The 16207-nt window shown below is 35.7% G+C and overlaps 1 protein-coding gene across 5 annotated transcripts in view; it reads left to right on the top strand.

Annotated features, from left to right (window-relative positions):
* TBC1D19 (TBC1 domain family member 19) overlaps positions 1 to 16207 on the top strand; it is a 153770-nt gene that overhangs the window by 31477 nt on the left and 106086 nt on the right. For 3 of the 5 annotated variants that reach the window (XM_011231144.3, XM_002924299.4, XM_034671991.1), the window contains 3 exons: positions 5969 to 6041; positions 6994 to 7039; positions 13250 to 13325. The exons of 1 other annotated variant lie outside the window; for it this stretch is intronic. In XM_011231144.3, coding sequence (XP_011229446.1) covers positions 5969 to 6041; positions 6994 to 7039; positions 13250 to 13325 — 195 coding nt within the window. The remainder of the gene's footprint in view (positions 1 to 5968; positions 6042 to 6993; positions 7040 to 13249; positions 13326 to 16207) is intronic. One more of the 5 variants, XM_034671992.1, reaches the window with a different exon arrangement.

Below are 16207 nucleotides of genomic sequence, written 5' to 3'. Positions count from 1 at the left end.
GAGTGACTGAACACAAAGGAGTGACAGGCAGAGGGAGAAGGAGAAGCAGGTTCCCCACTAAGCAGAGAGCCTGACGTGGGGCTCAATCCCAGGACTCTGGGATCATGACCTGAGCCGAAGGTAGACACTTAACTGACTGAGCCACCCAGGTGCCTCTGGATTATATTTTTTATCATATTGTTACCAGCTCTTATAGTGAGTTAGAGGTGTTTTGTTTAAAGAAAGGGTTAAATTTTGTTGTAGATTTCTAAAAAACTTCTACCTCCAGGCACTCCTTTCCTGCTAGTCTTTTACATTTAGTCTATTGTCATCTGGATACCTCGTATTTTATAATACAACTTTAATTTACACTGGAATTCCCAACTAAAAATAACCTTGAAAATTTTTTTATTTAAGTCTCACAATATCCTAGTTCAGGTATTACTTTCCCTATTAAATAAGGAACACGGAGATACAGAGAGGTTAAATGACTTGACCACGATAATAAATAAAGCTGAGAGATAATTCAAGGTCTTCTTATGCCCAATCCTATTCTCATTTAGTCCCAAATAGTTTTAAAATTGTGCTTTGTTATACCCAAGGACTCAGAAAATGTCCTATTTATTTAAAAATTCTTAATTTAAAAAGTATATTAAGAAGCACCACTCTTCCAAATGCATTGTTGTTATATTAAATACTTCATAATCCATTGTGTGTTTCTAAATTAACTTGTCTCTAGATAAGTCCCAGGAAAAAACCCTGTTCCTTTCATCATTTTCATATATTAGAGACACTTATAAATGTGTCATTGATGAGGAAGGATATAATTCTGCACTGGTCTTTCAAACTATTTGGGTTTGCACATGTGCGCCCATGGTTCGCTGTGCAAGTGAGGATACTACTGCGGGGGGTAGGCAGAGTGCAGGTGCATCTGCTCAACAGAAGCTCCCTTCATGGTGTACTGCAGCAATGTGGGACAAGTGAGCCAGTGACACATCATGTGGTAGTAATATCATGATATGTGTAGTTCTAGCAGTCATAAGCATCAGAAGCTCTTTGTCTGATTTTGTATTTATGATAACTAATATCAGTAATTTTTTTCTTTTTTTAAAAAGATTTAATTAATTAATTAATTTAGAGAGCTAGTGGGAGGAGAGGAAGAGGGAAAGGGAGAGAAAGAATCTCAAATAAACTCCAAGCTGAGTGCAGGGCCTGACACAGGGCTTAATCCCACAACCCTAAGATCATGACCTGGGCTGAAATCAAGAGTTGGATGCTTAGCCGACTGAGCCACCCAGGCGCCCCTTCAGTAATTTGTTTTCAAAATAAAAATTTCCAAGGATTCCTCTTTCAATTTCCCGCAGCAGTTTAATTTGGGAGTGTGCTGAGATTGCCAAGAAGGCTATTAAAAATGCAACCACTTATCTCTGTGAGTCAAGACTTTTTCTTTATGTTGAGCGACCAAAACAAAATACAAAAACAAATTGGATATTGAGGCTATATCATAATAAAGCTATGCATTTCTAATGTAATTATACCTTAGTCAATGAGAGAATACTCATTTTCATTGTCTACTAGTATCACTTTCAATGTGTTTTATAGAGTAGGGTTTTTTTTTTATAGTAGGGTTTTTAATTGGGTTCAGATTTCATTTGAAAAAAGGTTTATGCTGCTAAAACATGTTTGAAAATTGCCTTACCATGTTGTCCTGTCACTGGCCTGCTTTTGATTTTCAAATTTCTCAATTTTTTTTTCTTTTTTCAAGAGAGTGTGAGTCAGGGGATGGGGCAGAAGGAGAGAGAGAGAGAGAATCTCAGGCAGGCTCCATGCTCAGTGCAGAGCCCGATGTGGAGCTCAAAATCATGACCTGAGTTGAAATCAAGAGTCAGATGCCCAACCAACTGAACCACCCAGGCGCCCCAAATTTCTCAAGATTTTTATAATTATGCTGATGATTATGAATTTGGCTTGCCTTTGATTAAAAAATGTATCTAGGAGATCTAGCAACCTTAAAATATTGAAAATGTTTAGAAGGAATAGCCAATTTTTTATCTTGAAATTCTTTTAATTTTGCTACCTCAGAGTCATTTCCAAATACAGATGTAGTAAAAGAATACCTATTTCCTTTTGCTTTGATACTTTTGAATAATGAGCAAGATTTCACAGCTTTTAAAATCCTAAGAATAACAGACTGGAAAACAGTCTCTTTAGTTAAAAATAACTTTTATAAAGTTCCTTATTTATTTGGGTGGAAATTGTATAAAAAGGGTAAAACATGGTTTGATCAATATAATTTTGTTAAGCAACAATTAATACTGAGTTAATATTTGGAATGCAAAAATGAAGTCATTGTCCTTGCCTTTGAATTTAAAATCAAAAAGAAAAATAGGTGAGCTGAAAATTACAATATAATCTGATAAGTGCTATAACAGAGAAACAGAGTAGGGAAGTGGTAAGGAAGTGGTAGGGAAGTGGTAGGGACAAATTGAGAGAAGAGGTGGTATTTGAGGGATGTCTTGGGAGCTAGTAGGTATTTGCCGAGGTGGTGAGGGAGCACTTGCATCTGAAGAGCAACATGAACAAAAGCCTGGAACCCTTAAAATATTTAACAGTTGGGGGATCAATGAATGTAATTCACAGTGACTAGAGAGTAGTGTGTCTTGGGGGGAGAAGGTGTGAGAAAAGAGATATTATTGTTAGCCTGGTGGAAGAGCAGCTGATGAATTTGGAGAGATAAGTTGGTCTACATAGTGAAGGGCCAAGTGTGCCTTGTGGAAAAGTTTAGATTTCTTGTTACTGCTATGGAGATTTGCGGTTAGGAAACTCTTATGTTTTAGGAAGAAAATGCTAGAAGATGAATTAATAAAGGGAGAAATTGGTTCATTTAGTCAATAAACATTTATTGATCACCTACTATGTAAAAGTAACTATTCTAAGCACTTGGGCTATAACAGTGAACAGAAAGAGAAAGATATCTGTTTTAGTGGAGCTTATCACTTCTAATGTGGGATGATAGACAATATACAAATAAACATAGTAAATACATTAATCATATGGTATATAAGGAAGTAATAAATGCTAAGAAAGGAGAAAAAGTAGACTAAGGGAGTGTAAAAATGCCAGGTGGAGAGTAACTGCAATTTAAATAAAGTGGCAAGACTTATGGTTTAGAAGCTGTTACAGTGATCCAAATGAGAAATGATGAGGATTTAGGCTTAAGTGTGGGACTTTAGAATGGAGAGAAGGAATAAATTGGGAGACATATTTTTCTTTTTCTTTTTTTGGTGCTTTTTTATCATAAAATAAAACACAGAAATTGTATAAAACAAACCTATAATGTAATCAATTATAAGATGACTGACCTTGTAAAAACTGCCCTGGTAAAAAAATGAAGCTTTGCCAGCCACGCCGGAAACCCCTCCATTTGCCCCATCCCAATCACAAACACCACTCTCCCAAGCAACCTGATTTTTATGATAATCACTTTCCTTCATTTTTTGATAGTTTTCTTTTTTTTTTTTAAAGATTTTATTTATTTATTTATTTGACAGAGAGAGAGACAGCCAGCGAGAGAGGGAACACAAGCAGGGGGAATGGGAGAGGAAGAAGCAGGCTCATAGCAGAAGAGCCTGATGTGGGGCTCGATCCCAGAATGCCGGGATCACGCCCTGAGCCGAAGGCAGACACTTAACCGCTATGCCACCCAGGCGCCCCTGATAGTTTTCTTAACCAAATGTGTATCTCTCACATGAAGACACTCTAACTTGGTCTTGCCAATTTAAAAAAGTTTTAAAAAATTATTTTTTAATTTTTAAACTTTTTAAAAAGATTTAATTTGTTTATCTATTTGAGATAGTGGGAGAGAGAGAGAGAGCAAGCAGGAGCCGGGAAAGGAGCAGAGGGGTGGAAGAGGGAAGGGGAAAGAATCTCAAGTAGACTAAGTGTGGAGCCTGACATGGGGCCAATCCTACGACTCTGAGATCATGACCGAGCCAAACCAAGAGTCAGTTGCTTAACCAACTGAGCCACCTAGGCACCCCTAAAGAAGTATTTTTGATATATCTTTTTAAATCTACAGGTTTTCTTTCCTTCCCTTTGTTTTCCTTATACTTTATGAGCTAAAGAACAGAGCCATTTTAGAATATCTCATGTCCTGGATTTTTCTGATTGCACCCTCATGGTGCAGTTTAACATGTTCCTCTGTCCTTTGTATGACTTGTAAATTGACAACTGGACCAGGGGCTTGGTCAGACTGAGGTGTCATCCCTTTGGGCATGACTATTGGCAGTGGAGTGTTCTTTCATTAAGAAGCACATAATATCTGGTTGTCTTTGGCATTGTTAACAGCTGTTTCTGCTCAATGCCTAGAATTCGTAATTTATTAGGGGCTGCAAAATCGTGATATTCTAATTATATCACATCTGTTTTAGTTATTAGCTGGAATACTTTTTATCAAGAGACAGTTCCCCTTATTTATTATTTGGTTACCCCGTGATGCAGTTTCTATAGGAAAGGCAAGATACATGCTTTTTCCCTTATTCACTGGTTTTCAAGGTATTGCATTCATACTCTGTCATCCTCAGTTTTTATTTTTCTATCAGTATTTTCTCCTCAGTATGGCTTTGTCTGGAAAGGGGGCACGAGTTTTTCAGTGGCAAGAACTCATAGGTGCTAGGCTGCCACAGTCTCTTCAGACCTCATCTGCTATAAGCAGTTAGGGAACACCTCTCCCAGTTTTAGCTCTGTTCTAAAATTGGCTTTTCATGTGTTCCAGTGAAAACAGTGCTGGCTATTTTGGGGGTCCTCCTGTTTTCACATCCATCACATATCCCACTGCTTCCTTCTGCTTTTTCCTGCACAAATGCTAATATAATATAGGTCTATGGCTGTTGGTTTGTCCCCAACTGTTTGTATTTTAAGTTTGTTATCACCAAGTTTTGTAAATGTTTTCCAATGGATTTTGGTTTTCCTATTCAGTTGCTTGGTCTGTTTTTATGTGGAAATCAGGGAGATTAAAAAGCAAAACAAAAAACACCCAAACCAAAAAATAATTCACTGCCTCCAATGCTATCTTCCCAGAAAGGGATTGAATCTTTGAGGAGTTAGAGTGGAATTAAGAATAACTGAAGTTTCTGACTTAGAAGGTCTGATGCATGGTAATTTCATAGATGAGGATTAAAAAATAGAAGAGAAGGAACAAAAGATGAGTGGAAGATAAGATCAATTTTTGATTTCTTAGGTTTGAAATGCTTATCATGAGTTATCCTAATATTAATGCCTTCTTAAGGAATAGACTTTTACAATTTGAGAGAAAGAGCTAGGTGATGAAAAATCAACACTTTGAAAATAATCGAAACCATTTTAAATTGGAGAAATTATTACTTTTTGTTAAAATTACAGTGTGAAAAACGAATAGATAGAATAGAAGGCATGCAATTGAAGATGAAGGAGACACTAATAAGTATTTGTGAACTACTAGTTTTATGTGTTTTCCATAAATATGCACAGCAAATGAAGGTTTGCATTGAGCAGCAATCCGAAGAGGAAGACACTTTTCAAAGGGATACAGCTGGGTTTTTGGTCATTAGGTATAAATGCCGCCATATGTATTTGATATAATATTAAGAGAATGAATTTATAAAATCTGAGTATTTTTCCTACTAGAAATATAGATACTAAGTATTCACAAAGATAAAAATCTTAGATAAAATGTTAAGTATTCATAAGTTGCAAGTTTTTCTATTTTGAGTAGACTGCAGTGTACCATCATAGATCCTGTATATTAAGGGTAGGTGAAAAAGTCTTCTCTCTTATGAGCTATTCTAGATAATTCCAAAGTGCTCTGACCTCAAAAAGGGATTTGTAAAATGGTATGCACATTTGGACACTCTTTTTAAAAATTTTTGTTCATATTAAATATCAACCCAAATGACTTACTTTTGACCTCTCTCTTTTCCCTTCTTCTTTTTCTTCTTCTTTCTAAAATTAGGCCAGTCTTCAGAGACCTGAGATTAAGCTTGAATCACTAAAAGAAGATATTAAGGAATTCTTTAAAATATCAGGTTTGTAAGTTGTTTTCCCCCCGAATTCTTTAAGGCAAAGTAAGGAAATACTTTATTTGGAGGGAATATTTTATCCTCAGCCTTCCAATTACTCATTCAAAATTGTGAAACAGTGGCTGGATAGGTTTCTATTTAAGGAGAATTAGAACTTTCAGATATTTCAATAAAATGCTGCAAAAATTCAGGAACACTGTGGAAATCACTGCATTACTCAGTTTTTAATGCTGTTTACTTCCTGATCAAAATACATCCTGAATGTATGAAGAATCTCCCTCGCTAAGCACTTCCTCTTTTACTTTTCATTTGTGGCTGCTTTTCCTTCTACACCCCCCCCCTTTCTATCCTTTCAACGAAAAGAAAAGAAAATCCTAATTTCTTTTAGAGCAGGAAGAGAAGTTCCCTATTCTAACCTTTGTACACGGAAATTGAGATGTTAAGTGGTTTACTTATCCAGAAAAGTTTAAGTAGTTAGCGCCAAGCTCGCTGGTATGATGGTACCTCATAATAATGTTCTGTTGTTCAGGAGTTTACTTCCTAGTTAGTAGTGACTGATTGTTTATGATCTGTCTTTGTCAAGTGCCTGGCTGTTTCTTGCCCTTTCCTTGGCACGTTCCTGGTAGTACTCGCAGTACAGTAGCCAGCACTGTTTTGGCATTCATTGAGCACCCTAGCAATGGGAAGAAGGATTTCTCCCATCTTGAGAAAATAGTGTAATAGTTTTAATTAAAAAAATAGAGTCATACTGATAATTTTCCTACTCAGTGTTTGCCAACGGACATAGTGAATGTATAGGAAATAATTCCTTAACAACACTTACACAGCAACTGGCAATTGATAAAGTTCTTTCACAAATGAATATGATGTGAGAGTTTTAGTGAGATAAATTTGATTATAATGTATGCTTCTTTTTGAAACTAATCTATTCATATATTTTATTCTTTTTAAAAAATAGGTTGGGAGAAGAAACTTCAGAATGCTGTTTATAGTGAATTGAGTGTGTGAGTTTTTCCTACCTATTTTGAGATACTGTTATGTTTAGCTGTATTTACTTTGTAAGTAATGAATATAGTATTGCTATGTACACTCATTATATTGTTATTTTTCATTAGTATTTATATAACATTTCACGTAAGTTAATACATTTAAAAATTACAGTCCTTCCTGGGAATGAATAATGAATAGGTGGGGTTTTTTACCACCAAAATTTTTATATTAACAATTCATTTATCCAGTGTAGTTAGGGAAATAAGTTAATATTTCAGATAACTGAAGCTTATCAACATTCTTTTTATTGTTGCCATTTTGGATATTATCCGTTTTCTGTCTTTATAAAGCAACCATTCTAAATATAATTAACTTTTTTTTTTTTTCAAAATTGGTGTCATTATTAAGGAAACCAGTGTTTCTGTTAATATGGACTTGCCCTTAGAGTCTGTTGAGGTGTATAAAACTATTTGTCATTATAAAGAATAAGGATCTAGAGTTAGCTTTTATAGTTTATTCAACATTCCATTATTCATCAGTTATTTATTGAGCCCCTACCATGTGCTAGCACTATGCTAGGCACTGGGAACATAGTATAGAACAAGAAATCAATTCCTACCCTCATGGAGTTTATAGTCTAATGGAGTTCTTTTGTCATTTTTTTTTTTTAACTGCTATCAATGTGCCTATGTCTCTAGAATTCTCTAGATTCTAACACTTCTGTTTCTAATTTGTCCCTTCTAATCTGCTATTAACTAGGAAACAAGGGAATCTAGTTTATCAGAACTGTTCTAAAATAAAGAGACTCAGATGAAGGACTGTGGACCTACGCTTAGACACACATTTTAAAAATTAGCGTTTACTTCTTTGCCTGTCACCATTTTCCCAGTTGATTTACAGATTCTTAGATAAATCATATTTAAGTGCCACCTGTTAATTGAAGTTGACTGTGACCATACCCCTGGTCCTAGTCACCCAGAAATAGATGCTTATCATAATAAGTAAGGTTTTAAATATACAATATGTATAGAGATGCCACCGGTTACTTAAACTAATACGAACATTGTGATTTATCTCTTTGCCTGTTACACAGGAAGCTTGTTATTTTGTGTGTCTTTGTGTCCAATACTGGTGGAATAAAAGCACCCGGTTATGTGTAATTGCAAACAGTGGATTCTTATCCAAGGAGGTATTACTGGTGTTTACTATTTTTGTAGTCTAAACCATTCCTGAAAATTGTTTGATGAGTGAACAGTGAGTGCCTTTTTACTTGATGGCAGGGACAGTATTTCATTCATTGTCTTATTTTCAGTATCCTAACAATAGACATAAAATAAATATTTTTTAATAACGTTGAGATTTTTGAAAGAGTAAGTAATACTACCTTTTTTACTCACTTGGGTTCTGAAGAAATTGAGAAATAAGATAAAACATAAAGGCATATGGGTATCAAAATTATACTTTTATTACTGATAAAGGCTGGATAAGAGGACACAGCTTAGTGCTAGAGCAAAATGAGTCCTTTAACTGAACTCCAGAATTAAATAGACTTAACCTTGCAGTTAAATAACATCAGTGAGCATGTTCAGTTTATTATTCCAAAATTTTAAAGTTGGATAAGGGGGCGCCTGGGTGGCACAGTTGTTAAGCGTCTGCCTTCGGCTCAGGGAGTGATCCCAGCATTCTGGGATCGAGCCCCACATCAGGCTCCTCCACTGGGAGCCTGCTTCTTTCCTCTCCCACTCCCCCTGCCTGTGTTCCCTCTCTCGCTGGCTGTCTCTCTCTGTCAAATAAATAAATAAAATCTTTTAAAAAAAAAAAAGGTTGGATAAGGCACTAAACCTCTTCTGTGGTGTAGCGAGTAAAGCCCTGGAGAGAGGCCAAGAATGTTACAGTAATGGAGCTCTTTTCACAGGGAAGGACACATCCAGAGTGAAGAAGTGTTTCCCCTAACATAAATCAAAGGAATAAAGTGGACTTAGTATATTGTGTTGGATTTTTCCTTGGCAGAAATCATTAGATGGACAAGTAAAGAATACAAAAAGTAAAGTAGAAGAATTCACTAGGTTAAATAGAGTAGAAAAAAAAATACACTCTTACCTAATAAAGGTGTAGACACATGAGCTATACAGATGATACCAGAAAATTGTTCACTTCATTTTAGTAACCATGCCGAAGATTTTTGTCCAACTCTTGTTTAAAAGAGAGAGAAAAATTTTTGTATTCTGTTATTTATCTGCAACTTTAATTGTCGCCTAGGTTAGTTCTTCCCTCTTAAGATTGACCACTTAATTGGGGTGCCTAGGTGGCTTAGTCCTAGTTAAGTGACCGACTCTTGGTTTCGCCTCAGGTCATGATCTTGGGGTCATGGGATCAAGCTTATTTAATTATTGTTGTGTAAATATTTAATAGGCAATTGACATGATTAAATGAGTATTTTATATAAGCACTCTGCTAAGCACTTTAAATACATTGCCTTATGGAATGTAATATTCACAACAACCCTATGATTGTGGAATTTATTATTATAACCTTTTGCAGAAGAGAAAACCAAGGCGTTTTTAAACTACTTAAATAATTTACTGAAGATCATATGGCTAGTAAATGGTAGTGCTGGGTCTTGACCTCCAGCTGTTTGATTCCAAAGAACATGTGTTTTACTACGTCTCACATATGTGTATATCTTATCTCTCAGCCTGGATTAAAAGTGTTATGAAACAAGAATTATATTTTATATTTCTTTTAGTACCTTCAAATAAATGGTATTGAGTCAGTGGGTAGGTAGTTATTGGGCCTCTGACCAGTGCTAACACAAAATAAATATTTGTTGAATTGAGGATACCCAGTAGTTACTAATCCTAAATTTACTAAAAAGATTTAATTAAGACAGTCTTTACATGGAACATGCACCTTTTTTTTCTGTCTTAGTTTTCATCATACTTTGTGTAGAACAGTTGATAAAAAAGTAGGTTGCCTATCATTTTCCTTTAAGGAATATACATAAACCCTTTTAAAGTCTTTCTATATAGGTATATATTAGTAAAATATATACATAGTGTACTGTTATGGTAGACACATGCAAACATCTTCCATACTTTAGAGAGGTGTGAATGTTGAACAGTAGTGGACCAAAAATGGAAAGATTTTAGATAATGGGTACCTTACACTAGACCACAAGATATGGTTAAGTCTTTATAGACATTCATGGCATTTGTTGGAAGAGTGCTTAGGCAGTAGACCAGAGTAATTCCAAAATGTCCTGATCACATAGTTCTTCTTTGCCTTTTTTTGAATGTTACTTTAAATGTACTTGTTATATGCTATACCCTGAGCTAGGAATTGAGGATAATGAACAAGCTGGCTAGTCTTTGCTTTCATGGAGCTTACATCTCAGTGCAGCACAGATAGTTTAAGGAGGCAATTACAGTACAATATAAGTACAAGATGAGGAAGTACAAGGAACACATAGGGCAGGCACTTAACTCAGGTTGGGGATGTCATGAGGGCTTACCAAAGGAAACAATATTCAGATTGAGATAAAAAAGCTGAGGTAGAGTTAGTCAGGGAAAGGAATAGAGAAGAAAAGTGCTTTAGGAAGAAGGGAGCAACAAGCTTAGAGATTTAGAAGTGGAAAAGTGTGGCACATTGAAGGAGGGAAGTTGTATGGCTGGGTGTATCAGGAAAGGGACATGGTGAAGGATGATACCAGATATGTAGGTGGGGGTGTGCTTCTTCCTCAAGGCTATCTATCTATCTATCTATCTATCTATCTATCTATCTATCATCTATCTTTCAGATTTATTTATTTGAGAGAGAACACATGGGCGCGTGTGCCAGGGAGGGGCAGAAGGAGAGAATTTTTGAAGCAGACTCCACCCTGAGTGCAGAGCCTAACTTGGGGCTTGATCCTATGACCCATGAGCTTGTGACCTGAGCTGAACCCAAGAGTCGGCTGCTTAACCCACTGAGCCACCCAGGCTCCCCTCAAAGCTTTTTTAGACTGGATCCTAAGAGCATTTGGGTTTCATTTTAGAATTTTAAGCATAGTAATGATGTGATCATATTTGCGTTTTATATTCACTCAGCAATGTCCTGGTTATCCGGTATGTGCCACACATTATGCTAGACACTGGAAATACAATCACTGGTGAATAAGAAAGACATTGCTCCTGGCTAAATAGCCAGACAAATTGGCAAACAGATTGAAAATAGTGTGGAAGGAGGGGAGACTGCTTAAGAACTTGTCAGATAAATACAGGCAAGAGATGTTGGTTTAAGTATCAGTGGAGTGGAAAAAGATGAGAAGTATTTCTGGGGATTTAGGGGACAGGAAGAGGCAAGAGTCAAGAGTGATATACAGGTTTCTTCAACCTTCATCTCTTCATGTAAAAATGTGAGCTCTACAAGGACAGAATTTTAGCCTATTTTATTTACTGATCTATTTCTATTACCTTAAACGTTTAGTAGAGTCTTACTAAATATTTCTGAATGAATAAAAATCTAACTTGATTTTGGATTAACATTAATGATTTTTGGGTTGCCACCTTTTATTACCTATTTATGGATAAACTTCTTTGTGCATTAAATAACAAGATTACCAGTAAGTGCTCTCAAGTTTCAATCCTTAATTTCTAAGTTTTACTAAATTTAGAAATAATTATTATTAAAATGAAAGGATTTTGAAACAATATTTCATTCTAAACTATGTGTCCCTTACAAATGATATAATGAACAGTATGAAATATATGGTTTTTAAACTGTCTTGCATATATGAAGAAATATTGAGGTATATATAGATTACCATTTTTTTTCATTTGTGAGTAGGGAAGGATAATTTATTTAGGTACATGGAGTACAGATTTTTGTGGAAAAAACAGATAGAGATAGTGAAACTTTTAGAGATTGGTTTGAACAGGTTGCTTTTTCTATTCCAGAAATGTTTCCTTTGGACATTTGAGCATTTTACTCTTAAGTCCTGGGATAGGTGTAATTAAGCTTGGTGTAGCATAAACACTTTACCTGTTGGTGTTCCACTTTGGATGAGGCATTTCTTGAAAATTCAGTGTATGGTTCTTGAGTATTAGAACATGGTTACTTTGCCATAGGAACAAGTGTTATGACTAATTTCAAAAGGAGTTATTTGTTCTCGTGAAAGAGACTGGAATCTCTAAGTAAATGTTGAACTGTTATGTTTTCCTGTTGCGCTTTCTGTGCTTTCATGTCACTCTGTGTCTCAATTGTTATATTCCAACCATTCTGGCTTTTTCTGATTTTTAAATCTTCCAAATGTTCCTAACTCAGGTCTTGTGCTTGCTGCCCCCTGCCTGAAATATTCCTCCCCTAGATCTTTGTGTGGTTGGCTCCTTCTCACTTATGTCTTAGTTCAAGTATTAGCTCCCCTAGACACCTACCCTTCCAAATCACTTCTATCTCATTTCCCCGCTCTCATTTTCTCATGGCGCGTATTACTATCTGATATAGTTCTATTAATTTGTTTCTTTTTCTAATTATTGACTGTCTTTCTTCACTAGAATGTTAGGTAGATGAGAACAGAGGATATTATCTCAATTTCTACCATATACTTAGTATCTAGAATAGCTCAAATATTTGTTGAATAATATTTTCTCAATAAAAACAGTACATTTTGAATATGAATGTAAGGTTACTTAAAAAACAGAAAGAATCCATAAGAAATTAACATTTTTAAATTTTATTAAATTCGTGTATTATATAGTAAAACATGGCTCTTTTGAAAGATACTAATTACATTATCATTTCAACTATGTAAAAAATATATAATCATATGGAAAAGGAAATTGGGAGAAATGAAGACAGTTGATATGTTAACAAGTTCATGGATTTTTTTCAACCTTAAAAAATTCCTCTAAATGTTACAATATTTATATGCTAAAAATAACAGCTCTGACAATTTTTACATGAGGATTTACAAAGTAAAGTAATTTTAAAATTACCTCAAATTATGAATTCAGATTATTGTGCAATTCAACTTTTAACAAGTAATTAAATTGCTAATCTAAAACTATAATATTAGTAGGATAAGAAAACTTTATTATGTTGTTGTACCTTCTGTAAACACACTGAATTGCTAGCAGATACTCTTTTTCATTTATGACATGGACCACAGAGGTAAGTGATTTCTAACAAAGAGAATTAATTAGTTCTCAAGATAATGTACAATATTTAGCTGCCTCTTTTTGTCCTAGGTTTCCTTTACCTAGTCATCCTGCTGCACCGCCTGAACATCTGAAAGAACCTTTGGTTTACATGAGGAAAGCACAGGTTGGCTATTGTTCATTTTCATTTTATTTTTCCGTGCTAGGTTATATAATACGGAATGAAAGATCCTCATTGGTATCAGGAGTATATATTATTCCCTATATGGAAGCCTGGGTAAGGACCACTCCAACGATTTGAATAGTATTTGCATGCTCTTCCTTTTTACTTTCGGTAACCAAGGAACACACTTACTTAACTACAGTAATCCTGAAAATGTTGAGTTGAAGGAAGAAAAAAAATCAAGTACTGTACTGGCCTGAAATTTTAAATGTGATAAAAGTATTATGTGACCGTTTATTCCTCATGCTCGTGATATTAAAAGAATGAGATGGAAATGAACCGACTCACTCTTCCTTTAAAATATTGGCTTTCAAAGCCAGTCATACTGATACTGTATTTGAAATAGGTTTGTTCTCACAGCAGGCGCTATGGACTAACTGTATTCTGTCACAGAACTCAATTGAACCTGCTTTCTAAAGTGGGCTGAAATAACTAAAATTCACTTTAAAAAAAGAAATGATTTTAGACAGAAAACCGAAAAGAACTGTTAAAATAGACACTGAGGTTCCATCACTGTTCTTCACCTCAGCGTGGCCTGACGCACCTGCCTCCGAGGTAACCCCTGCGAGCCTTCCTCGCGGTACCGAGTGTGACTCCCTGACTTCCGCTGCCAAGGGGTTTAATGGGCAGCACAGAGTCAACCTTTCTCAATCATAGTCTCAGAGATTATCATGAAAAATTTCAAATATACCCCAAAGAACTCCCGTAAACCCATCTCCCAGCTTCAGTTATCATAGTGGTTCGTTCTGCTCCTGAGAGATAATCTGCTGCTTTGAGTTATCACAATCCAAGCAGTGGATGTGAGGCAGCTTTTTTATTTTTCAACTTTTATTTTCATTTGAAAAGCTCTCAAAATCAGATGGTGAAAAGAAGCAATAACATGGAGATCTTTGAGGAAATATGTAATATAATCCTATCTCTGGGTGGTACCTTTAGGTCTAGCAATCAGACAATATTATTGATATGTCACAAAGCATAATCATTAAATGCTACATGTGTGAAAATTGTTTAATCTTTTGTTGTAAAGACATAAACTCAAAAAAATAAAAAAAATTACGTCTGAATATTTTTTTTGGTGAAATTTGAAAATTTCCAAAGGGTTTGGGAAAAGTATCAGTTTTAGCATATTAGCTATAGGAAAGAAGATACTGAAGCTATTTTCCTATCATGATGGAAAAAGAAGAGGTGGAGAGGTGGGGTCTCTGGGTGGCGCAGTCGTTAAGCGTTTGCCTTTGGCTCCAGGGCCTGATCCTGGCCTTCTGGGATCGAGCCCCACATCAGACTCCTCCGCTATGAGCCTGATTCTTCCTCTCCCACTCCCCCTGCTTGTGTTCCCTCTCTCGCTGGCTGTCTCTCTCTCTGTCAAATACATACATAAAATCTTAAAAAAAAAAAAAAGAGGTAGAGAGGTAAATAATAGGTCCATTCTTCACGCCTACTGCTTGTTGCTGAGACCACATATGAAGGGTAAGTGTATGTGTTGTGTGTAGATATATGCGACTCCTCTCTTTTCTTTCCAGACTCACACACTAACGCAGGGCTTGGTGCAGTGCAGTCTATGGGGCAGATCTGCCCTGCCACCGGTTTTTACACAGCTGGCAAGCTAAGAATATTTTTTACATTTTCAACTGGCTGAAAAACCAGAAGAGTAATTTCTGTGACTTATGAAAATTATAGGAATTAATAATTTTATTGGAAAATAATCTTGTTCATTTATTTAGATATTGTCAGTGGGTGCTGTCGCACGACAATGCCAGAGTTTAGTAGTTGCCTAGAGAGCTTATGACCTACAAAGTCTAAAATATTTGCCGTTTGTCTTTTTACAGGAAGCTTGTCAATCCCTGCACTACATTATTCATTCTTTAAGAGCAGGGACTGTGTTTTTTTATCCTTGACATCCAGCACAGTGCTTAGCTCATGGAACATGATTTGTTGAAATAATTGATTCTTTAACTGTGGTCACACTAAATACCTCTTCTACCAATTAGTGTCTACCTATCTTCTTCTATTTGTTCTCGCTGAGTCATATAGTTCTTAAGCTCCCGGTTGTATTGGGCAGTTCTCTCCTCTTTGCACAAAAGCTCCTTAGTCCATATGGTAAAACTACCATTCCATCAGCGTGCTCCCTTGCACCTCATCGTCTCTTGCCCTATTAGACTTCTGTTCTGTCTGCCATTCCAGTTCTCAGCCTAAGGCTACTTCTGCGTCTACTTTCTTCTCCCAAACTGTGGAGTTACTTAGGAAAGTCACGTGAATTTTATGTTTACCATCAGTTTAATCTAAATCCATTTATTTGTCTTTCAGTGGATTCATTTTGCTGCCTGTCAGTCCTTTTATTATTACTCATCATGCATTATCTGCTTTCCAGTTAGGTTTTCCCAGAGTTTCTCACGCTTGTATAGCTCCTAATTCTACTTCTGTCTCTCATTTTAAATATTTAACTGTTTTTAATATTTGCCACTTAGTTTATTAAGAACATTCACTTCCACTTTATCAGTCTCTGCTGTCTTATAACTGTTCTGTGTGCCCTTACAAGTGAATCATTTTGCCTTTCCCTCTTGCATCTTTTAGCGCTTTTCTTATTTTGTTTTCTTGTCCCGGAAAGCTCTTTCCTGGTTAGTATTATGAAAATTCATCTATTTTGTGAGAGTCAACTCAGATGACATCTCTTCTCCAAGATGGTTATCATGTTATCATCCCTGTTGAAAAGGATCTCTCCTTTTGGACTCTTGTAGCACACTGTCATTTTATGGTTCTTATCACAAATTGCATTCTATTATAGCAATTTCTGTGTACATCTTTTTGACTTTTGTTATAAGCCTCTT

Source organism: Ailuropoda melanoleuca, chromosome 11 (genome assembly GCF_002007445.2).
Source record: "Ailuropoda melanoleuca isolate Jingjing chromosome 11, ASM200744v2, whole genome shotgun sequence".
NCBI lineage: Eukaryota > Metazoa > Chordata > Mammalia > Carnivora > Ursidae > Ailuropoda > Ailuropoda melanoleuca.
This window is presented reverse-complemented; position numbering and strand designations above follow the sequence as displayed.